The 10,914-nt window shown below is 28.9% G+C and overlaps 1 protein-coding gene across 2 annotated transcripts; it reads right to left on the bottom strand.

Annotated features, from left to right (window-relative positions):
- Nucleotides 1-124: 124 nt before the first annotated feature.
- On the bottom strand, nucleotides 125-10,905 carry LOC105833819 (VWFA and cache domain-containing protein 1). Of its 2 annotated transcripts, none has more exons than XM_012675836.3 (9): nucleotides 10,248-10,905; nucleotides 9,805-10,170; nucleotides 6,876-7,046; nucleotides 6,339-6,808; nucleotides 5,059-5,260; nucleotides 4,730-4,976; nucleotides 3,114-3,783; nucleotides 2,655-3,024; nucleotides 125-2,482 (listed from the first exon to the last, which is right to left on the bottom strand). In XM_012675836.3, the coding sequence occupies exons 1-9, from the start codon at nucleotides 10,759-10,761 to the stop codon at nucleotides 1,944-1,946; spliced, it is 3,549 nt and encodes a 1,182-aa protein (XP_012531290.1). In that variant the 5' UTR covers nucleotides 10,762-10,905; the 3' UTR covers nucleotides 125-1,943. The 2 variants fall into 2 exon arrangements, with proteins under 2 accessions (XP_012531290.1, XP_012531291.1); XM_012675837.3 differs by having other exon boundaries at nucleotides 4,730-4,970.
- Between the last annotated feature and the right edge of the window lie 9 nt (nucleotides 10,906-10,914).

Below are 10,914 nucleotides of genomic sequence, written 5' to 3'. Positions count from 1 at the left end.
AAAAAAAGAAATACTTAAATCTACTGATATAAGAAATAAAGAGATGCAATAGAAAATAAAAAAAATAGCACTATAGATTTTATAAAATGTACAGTTCTATAAAATTATTTTGCACAATTTATAAAGTTTTGGCACTGTTATTTATATAAATCATGATATAAGTACATTATATAGATCTGTAAGATAAAAAAAAAATTAGCGTTTTTAAGAATAAGTCGTGAAACTATAACATATGTCAGGAAGCAAAAAATATCAGGTTGCTAAAATATCTTGAAAACAAGACGTTGGAATTATATAATTCTTTTTGGAATAATATAATCCCTTTAATTACTCTGCAAAAGTATTAAAAAAAATCAATTTACGAAATATTTATATACAAATATATCGGAATACACTTTTTAAAAAAGATATTAGTGTTCAAACGTATCGAAATGTCAGTCTTTTTCAATCAGTTCTTTTCCACAACACTAATTTGTTCTCTTGCTGCACTAACTTTATGAGCAGCTGTCATCGCGGAGTTAGCAAATGCTAATTCATGTAGAACATTATTATTGCAATTTATTCTTAAAAAGTGGAAAATAAAATAGTGGATGAAGGGCACATCTATAACGTATTTAATAAAGTATAAAATGTCTCGTTAATTATTTTTCGATAATTCCACCTAATTATTTTTATATATAAAATAATTGGAAAATACTATATAATATTTATTATATTATATGAATATTATGTAAAAAAATCATCAAATTTTATTTTAAAAAATAGTAACTTCTATAATCTTGAAAAAATTTATTTAATTAATTTTATCATTATTTGTCCCTAAACCATACAAGTTTTGTGTAAATCTTTTCTCAAATGTCCTTTTTAAAGATATTTTAACGTTCAATACTTCTTGCTCATTTATATAAACCACTGATAGTCTTTATACATAAAAAATTCAAAAAATAAATAAGTTTATCAATTGTCTTTGCGTCTTACGTTTTTAATTATTAATAGAATTTTAACTCGGATCAATGAAATGATGGAACGTGATTTCAGTATTTAAAATATACTAAAATTTAGTTGTCCAAACAAGACTTTATTAAAAAGACGTTTATCTCTTAATTTATATACAAGGTGTAACATAATATGTTAATTATTTTAAATAAAAGTACTGAATTCTTTTCTCCATTATTATGTTACACTTTATATAATTTTTAATGTATAGTATAATATACATACTATCAATGTCTTATTAATTGTCATGTACAATTCTACTAAAATTGTATACTTTTACATTTTCATTTCTAGATTGCTTCATCTATACAGGTTGTCTCATTTTAATTGCTTACTTTGAATATTTGTGACACATTATCATAGAATTTCAATCTAAAGTTGTATAGTTTGAAGGGGATAAATAATGATAAAATCAATTTTTAAAATAATGAAAATGAGCAATTAATGGAATATTTTGTATAACCCTTCTATACTGTGTATTATGTTGTATAAAATGATACTTTAAGTTCTGCGCCTAGCATAACAATCTATTATTTCATACATAAAATTTGCTCAATCTTTTTTTTTGAATCGTAAATTAGAAAACTTAATACTTTATCTAATATTCTTAGCACTTGTGGAAAGAAAGATTATAGTATTGATATACCGTTCTTAAAGTTACATATACTTTTAAGCATAATAAAAGTTGTTTATCTTTTGATAATAAAAATAATATAGTCTTTTCATCGTAAAATAACACAATATCTTTTATAACAAATATATTGCAAAATAAAGTATAATTATATGTAAATGGTAATATGGTTTTATCATTTAATTCTCTCATATTTTGAGATTATACTTGTGAAGAAAAAATTATGATTTCTTTTAACAATGTCCAACTCCCCCAAGGAAATTACGTTTATCTTATTTTTTTAAATAATAAACGGCAGTGAATTCAGTTTTATTAATTAACAATAATTTGTTTCCATATCGCGATGGACGGTCACAGGTGCTAAAACATAATGTGGCGACTCCAAATATGTTGTAGGCGAAGGCACTCTAATGTTAGATTGTTTAATCAAATCCGATTCGATATTATTGTCGACAGCTAACAAGGGTTCAGAGGCAAATATCTGTTGTTCGGAATCATCATGAGGAGTCATTGTACTGTACCCATGGTCACTGTCCCCGCCAGGTGGTCTTCTATAATTGGTTGAAACTCTGTACGGTGATATAGGCGCGACACTGTCTCTCATGAGACAATCCAAATTATTTTTAGTCTGATCTGATTCTACGGGTTCCGGATCGCCCTCGATATGCGTCATGCGCAACGTATCAGGTGAGGTATGTAAATGCAAACACTGATGCTCTAGACCCGAATGCACTGATCGGAGTCGGTAGCAGAACAGAATCATGCCCAGAATCAAAAACAGCGCAAGAATTCCACCAGCTACCGGTCCAACTGATGGCCATTCTTGTACCGTGATTTCGTCCGTCGATTGTGAATCTGAAGAAGCATAATTTAGTTATCTAACGGTTAGTGTTGTACTTAAATAACTTAACATTATTTAGATAAAAATCATATAAATGTATTGTAGATAAGATAAAGATGATTTAATTTTAACTTTTCTAGATGTTCTCTATAAAAACTAAACAAGTATCGAGAAAAACCAACTTACTGTAAGTACCATCGCTATAAGGTATCAAAGATCCAAAGATACCTTTAAAACATATGGACATATCAGAGCAAAATGGTTGTTGCAAAGGAGTCTCTCCGTCGGTATTGACATGACACCACTGACAATCTGCGACACCCAAACAATCTCTTTCTGTTGTATACGATTTGCAATTGGTAGATGGACACGACTTTAAATTCATCGACTCTATCCACAGAGTTTGTAAACTTGGTCCTTGCTCATGTACAGGCAAGCAAGAATCTAAATTGTTGATATTTTGTTGCGTACAGCTAGACGTATATAAGGAACATTCGCAGGGGCACTCGCATCCAGTTTGTTCCATACTTTTACAATTCAAGCATGAATGATCCATCTATAATACAAGCAGATGTAATACATGTATTATGTAGTTCAATCTTAAAAGTGTCTTGAAATAAATAGTACAATAAATTGTAAGCTTACCGTGCTACACGGACAAAAAGCTCTAAGCAAATTACATTGAGTTGTCATATTGACAACACCAAGAAATACATTGGTACCTGTTACTACAGCTACTTGATATTTAACACAGTGCTCACCATGTGCTATATTAGTAAGCACTTCGTCGAGTGACGTGTTAAACTGATAGTATCTTTGCATAGTACCATCTAAGTGATTTGCACATAATTTTTTTTTTACAAACAATCCATGATTTAATATGTCATTAGCCACTAAGAGTTCCTTGTGCGTTAAATGCTGTTGTTCGATTTTGCTTGACGCTTCCAACAACATCGGATGTGATACTAAATAGCCTTTGTCATCCATCAAGAAACACTTTATAGTTGCGTCACGACAAAATGGAAACATTTCTAGCAACAATCTCGTAATGTAACCCATTGTGACATCCATAGACAGGACAGCAATCGCATAATTTGTGTTTCCTTTAGAAGCCCTCACAGAATATTTAACAGTTTGACTTAGAGTAATTACGTAACCTGATCCACCTGCGTCTAAGTAAGGTGGAGTTAAAATTATCTTATCAGAGTGTTCCAATGCTTTCCTATACCACATTCGTCTTTTGGGATCAAAACCGGAATCAAATACCATCCCTGGAAATATTTCTAATACACCATTGATCGTACTGACAATGTACCTAAAATAAAATAAAATAACATAAATATAAAGATAAATATTTCTTTATAAAACATTGATAACACAATCCAATAAAAATGATTTTTTTAACGTCAAAATAAAACTAGTTATTTCTTACAACTTTTGGATGCTAAATATGAATTAAAGTTACAAGAAAGAGTTATTTTCATGTATTTTATATTGTATGTGATATATCAAAGAAATTTGATTATAATAAAACGTATATTGTTAGGACTTTCAATTCTTAAAAATAATTTTTTGTGTTGGCTGTGGATTATAATATATTCATGGTTAAATATGGAATATATGTGTGAAAAATTCCTGTACGTAATTTTTTGTTAAAATTTAAATATGATTTAATTTTTATCGGTTATATTAATTTGCGAAGTTTATTTGGATTCACTTGTTTAAAAGTTATTTATTTAAAACTATAGCAAAGAGCATTTTTACTGCATGAGAATGTCTTTTCGTGATGCTTATTTTATGTCAAAAAAATCACGTGAGCAAAAATAAAGACATTAATTCGTTATTTTTAGTCATGTGATGTCTTTTGACACTGAAAATAAGCATCGTGTATCAACAATAAAAAACACCCTAAGCCATAAATCAAATTTTTCGTTTTTCTCCTTGCAGTTGGTTTTAGTGTCAAAATTCAGATATTCACGATCAAAATTTTTTGATTTGAAAAAAAAAAAAAAATAAACCTAAGAACTCTATAATTTCAGTTTTTACAACTTTTAGCTGGTACTGTAGAAAGTCAAAATATCCTTAATTTCTCAAGCGCACACATATATTACGCACACGCACACACACACGTGCGCGTGCGGTGCTGATAAGGATTAAACTAAATCGAAATCTCTTTTAATATTAATAGAAATAAATTATTTTAAATCTACATCATGTTTTTACTCGTTCATGAGCTTAATTTATAAATTACTTGTAATTACCTTCTTATTACAAACTTATTTAACAAACTCTTGCTGTGCTGCTTTTTGAAATGGTCTAAAATTTGCGCTAGCATTGCTACATCCGATTTGACAGATGGATGTAAACCAGGATTAGCTAAAAGACCCGTTACATCTTTTAAGTATGCCATATAGCTTTGTACATTCACGGCTGAACCTGTTTCCAATAATTTTAGTTGTTCCATTGGGGATTGGAAGCACCATGGTGATAAATAAATTACACCTGTTGCTAAAAAAAGATAAATTTTTTATAATATTTACAAGTTTTGTGTAAACAAAAGTAATTGGAATAAAAAATTTTATTTTCTTACATAAAGTTACAATCTTGTTTCTATAAATGCAAAGTATGTCTTTATCGACGACAGTTTGAAGCATAAGATCAAGACGGTGATGTAATATATCTGTAGGCAGTGGAGGCACAGTTCTCGCGACAGGCAATATTTCTTCTTCAGTCGTCGATACCAGGCATATTATCAAATCATTATAAATTAAATGTTTCCACCTATACCGCTTCTGTATTGCATTAAAGGAAAATATTCTGTACTTTACTACTTTTATTACATTTTAAGGGGAATGGGAATACTGTAGACACTAAAAAAAGTTTTTTGGCATTTCTTAAAAAAAATATATGCATAAATAAAATTTGGTTTTATATGAAAGTACATGTTATAATGTGTATATGGAAAAAACTAAGCCCAATTCTGTTATTTTTGTATCTTTCACAGTTAAGGTTGTTTGAAGAGGAAAAAAAAGATTTTTGAAAATCAGATGTAATGACAAATTCTTCTTTAATATGCCGTTTGATTTTTATATTTTGATTGAAATAGAGGAGAAATCATTATCTCTGCGGAATCATGCACGGCTGACTACACGACGGTGGATTTTTCAACAAAATCATTGTAATAAAAGTTGTATGAGAACTACAAAAGGTGTACTTTATTATGCAAAAAAATCTCATTTTTATAGTTTGTTTCTTGGCTCTGAAAAAATTTATGAAAAATGTTTTCTTTTTTGTGGCACCAAACGTATATGCTCCCTTAATGCAAATAGGAGGGGGAAAAAAAAAAAGATTGGGTGACAATTCCGACAAAACGATTGATCTAAAATAAAAAATTAAGATAATTCTTAAAATAATGAGCATTCTCTTCAGTTTCATCATAGGTAACTTTAAATTTCGACAGTTTAAAAAATTATTAAACTTAAAAAAATATCACATTTTGACCTACTTTCTTGATCTATTTTTGGTGCTTAAAAAATCTAATTTTAAATTTAAAAAACTACGAGTGATAAAACTGAAGGGTGATCTATATTTTAAGAGTTATTTTGGTTTTTTAATTTTAGATTAACCAGTTTTCCATGTCAATCAATCTTTTTTAAAGATCTCATTGCGTTAGCTCTAGAAAACATAAAAACAAAGATATTAGCCTTATTTTTTCCACATACACATTACAACATATACTTTCGTAAAAATCAAATTTTATTTATGCAATTTTCTTTTCGAAAATACCCCAAAAAATCATTTTTTCAATTTCTACAATGTTTCTATATTTAGATTTTAATATCTTCAACATGATTATGGATATTATCTTACCCGTTCGCCTAACTTTGTTTTTACATCTATGATTCCTTCCATTTCATTTATCATTTTCAATACTGTTTGACTATCTATGTTTTCAATGTCTTGCAAATGTACCTTGAGCGGTTGCTCAACTATTGTCTCAATCCTGGGAAAATTTTTATGCATCCAAACCACTCCTTTAGTATCGAAAAATATAGCATATATGTTTGGACCAACATTAAAATATGTTATATTATCAAGAAAATCACGCAGTTTTATATCTAAAAATAGTAATGCAGTCTTTGTGACTTGTCCGATAGATATCGTCATTGTCTTACTATATGGCTCAATATATGGCTCTGATACATAAAAATCTTTTTTATAATGAGCAGGGCATTGCAAACAAGAAAATAATTTTCCTATTTCATATCCAAGAACATTTTGCATTGAAAAAATGACAATGCTGTCATTGTTTTTTTTAATAACAGTAGATGGTTGCTTGTCTGAAAATAAATTATGATATAAAAACATTTTCCACATATTTAAAGTAAAAAAATAAAATTGGCTCACCTGTAGCAATAATAGTTTTGAGATAAGTCTTGAATTTTCCAGAAATTATTTCAAAAATTTTTTGCACATGTAATGTAATTTGTAATTTATTAGTTAAATGTATAATAAGCACTTCACCTTTTAGATTTTGAGTTAATATTCTAAAGTCAATTCTTGTCACCTCGTCTGAATCTAAAAGAAAATCAAGAGTATAAAATATTGAGCATATAGTGAGTGAGAGAACGAAAGAGGAAGCAAAAGAGTAATAGAGTAAGCGAATGAATAAGTGAGTGAGTAAAAGAGAAAATGAAATAGCACACATTGAAGGTAAATAAAAAATAAAAAGTGGCAGAATGATCGAGAGGCAATTACTTGTGGATAAAGAGCATTATCATTTCTAAAGCTAGAAAAATAGCTATTTTTCTAAAGCTAGAAAACTAGCTATTTTTATTCATTTTATTTTATTTTATTTATTATTAGAATTTTGTTCAAAAACTTCGGATAATTTGTTAATTTCTCTATATAATAATACATATTTTATGTATAATTAACATTTTTGCAAAAATAGTACAAATTATTAATGGCGATATAAGACGATATATTATCTATTGCTCTTGTAAAAATCATAGTAATCTAAAATGAAAAAGTAAGTAAGATTATTAATCTATAGATGTTTGGTTATTGTTGAACTTGCACACACAGAATTAAAATATATTAATTCTTTTTACTTTATATTTTTAATGCAAAATACTATTCAATTTTTGTGGTGATTTTGTTAATGCTTTTTTTACAACTTTAAAATTATTTAAAAAATAGTTTTTTATAATCCTAATTCTCACAATAACCGAGCATTTATATATTAATAATCTTCACTTTTTTTTCTCTGAGATTATTGAATGTCTACATTTTATAGAATCCATAAGACAATGTGCGTTTCGACACATATTTTTAATTTTTACTAGTATTTACTATTACACTAGTACTTTTAATTTTTGGTACTTTAATTTTTTGTAAAACTTTCAAGTTATAAATGAAGTATGTACACTAAGAAAAACATTTTCTAAACTTTAAACTTCAATTTCATTTGACAAATAATATATGATCTCTCTCTCTCTCTCTCTCTCTCTCTCTCTCTCCCTCCTCCTCCCCCTTCACCATCCTCTCTCTCCCCTTCTCTGTCTAACTCTTCGCATACACTTATTTTTTTAACCTTCGCATACACATTGGGTGATGGCCATTCATGGCAATTTTCAAACAGATATATCTTTTAAGGGGACTTATCAGTCTCGAATTTTCAAAAAATTGATTTTAAGCAGGAGGAAGAATACATGGAGGAGGAAGGAATTTTGTATGCATCAGGTATAGCTGATTAAACGTAATTTTTTTACAAAAAATTTGTATTTTAAAACTTTAAACGCGATTTTCTCGAAACTGCATTTTTTCGCACGGCGGAAAAATAAAAAAATCTACTCGACCGATTGTTTTAATTTTTTAATATGCGTAGTATACTACCTCGTGGCTCCAGTATAGACTAAAATTACAACAATTGGTTAACAATTTCTTGAGTTTTTAACACTTTCTTGCAAAAATGAGATTTTTTGGAAAAACTTCCGCCATTTTGTGGTTTTTTGGTCAAAATTTCCCATTCTAATCTACTAAAGCCTTTTTCTCACAGATTAATAATTTCTTTTTTTTTCCGACGATCCATTCGACTAAAATTCTTTCCGCCAGCGATTTTCAGCATTTTTTTTGATAAAACATATTTATGTGATAAATTGCATAAATCAATTGAAAAAAGTTTTCTTGTAATTAAGTAATATAACAATACAGTTAAAAAGTTTCAAAAAGATTACTCTTTGTCTTCTTAAAAAAAAATTTATACAAAATTTTTGTGAGACCGATAAGTCCCCTTAAAATATTTATGCTAAAATTCTGAAAAAATCCATGGATTAACTTTAATGTTTATAAAAATTATTTACATACTTTTGGTATTAAAATTTAAGAAATTTTATTTTATAAAAATTATTATATTTTGTAATTAAAAAAAATTAGTTTTTGCATTTTTTGAGTTTTTTTTCATTTATTACAGTACTTTAAAGGTAGAGTGCTGAGGTTTTAGTAGGTAAATTTTTATGAGTGGTAACCACCCAGTATGTATGCAAAAGATTAATATAGTACAATTGGACCTCTCATCCTATGACATTTCCAGTCTGGAAAACCTCTAATCCTATGATAAAAAGAAGGGTAATTTGTTTTTCCCATTCTGTTTTCCAAAAGTAGAATACTTGATTGGGATTGATTTCCTTATGCTAACGTATTATGTTCTTACAAACTTTTGAGAAGTGGGAATGATTCTCCCTTCACGGTTGTAGCGTGAGAGGCTTTTCTTAGGATAAAAAGTTACGAAGCATGAAAGGCCATAGGACAAGAGGTCCGACTGTACTATATGCAGAATTCATCAAAAAGCAAAGTAACAAAAATTTTATACAGTTGAAATATAGATTTAGTGATTAATATATCCATTTTTCCAAATATTATGTTTGAAGAAAATAAACTGGTCAGTCTGCTTAGAAAGTTTTCATAAATTTTTGCTCATTCTTTTAGCTGTGAAAATCAAGCATCATAAGAAAGTCCTACACAAGCTAGTTTTTAGTATCCAGGAAAAGTATGTAAAATTGTAAATTGATGCTGGAATATTGGAAGTTGAGCTGTCCTCAAAAATAATCACATATTTTTGAAAATATAATTTAAATAGCGATATCGTTTTATATAATCTCTTAATTCAATTCAAATATAGAAAAGTATTATCTTTACTATTAAATAAATATAATTTATTTTCTATAAAAAAATTCACAAAGACCATGTTCAACATATATGATAATCCTTTAAATATAATAAATGGACTAAAGGTAACTTGATAGAGCAAGAAATTTAATTTATTTTTAATTACCTGTTCTACTTAAACTGTCGATATAACGGATTAATTGAAACTTATTAATATCTGTTGCCTTTAACAAATTATCTTTACAAAGCAGAGGAACAGCACTAGCAAGGCCTACAACAGTAACATTGTCCATTTCAGACAGCATATCTATAATGGTTTTGGCTGTTATTTGAACCAAAGCTAGTTCTGATTCAGACAAAAATAATCCATGCTCCAAGAGCAAGATGACATTTTTTTGGGGACAGTACTGAGATAATAAAAGAGGTCCAACATTGTGAGCCAATGTAGGTGGTCCACAAATTGTATCTGGGTCATTTATTGGCAGTATGTGTATCTTTTTCCACTCTTGACCTCTAAACTGAGTTGCAAGTTCTGTAACCAAATTTAATATATATTACATTATTTAGATAAAGCACAAAAATACTATAATTATTGATTTAACAAGATACCTTTCATGATATCCGTGCATATATCTGAAACTCTATTTATCCCCGTGTCAATTATTTGACTAGAATAAATAGTAGGCAATGAATTACGTGCCAGTATGTGGTGTATAATTTTGTAAATTTGTTTGAAGACGTCAATATGCGACATTAGCTTATTATTAAAATTATCAATTAAGGCACTCAATTTTGCATCCAAATTACTGAAGACATTTACAAATTCAATATTATTGATTATCCCTTGGAATGAGGAAACGCAGAGTTCTTCATCGACAGTGGTTCGTAGCGTCTTCGACAGGTACGTCACGATATCTTGCAGACACATGCCATTTAAAGCTTCTGCTGGTACCTGTTTACGCATCGGCTTGTCGAATTGACATTTGATGGCATTAGCGACACCATCGTTTGCAGCCACATAGAGACTCGCTAACATCAAAGACAAACCAAAGTATAAAACCTTATTTATAGTCATTCCGGTGAAGTTGCGGCAATTCCAACAAGCGTCTATCATCATAATCATAACCTTACGAACTCGCGTTATAACAGCCACAGCTCATACCGGCGAAAAAATAAACATCGTCGTTTCGTACTTTCGTATCACAATTTTGAATGTGCTTTCTAATTCATACATGACTACGTTTAGGCCGGATCTACAATAGGTGTAGTAAGCCTT

Source organism: Monomorium pharaonis, chromosome 4 (genome assembly GCF_013373865.1).
Source record: "Monomorium pharaonis isolate MP-MQ-018 chromosome 4, ASM1337386v2, whole genome shotgun sequence".
NCBI classification, from domain to species: Eukaryota; Metazoa; Arthropoda; class Insecta; order Hymenoptera; family Formicidae; genus Monomorium; species Monomorium pharaonis.
This window is presented reverse-complemented; position numbering and strand designations above follow the sequence as displayed.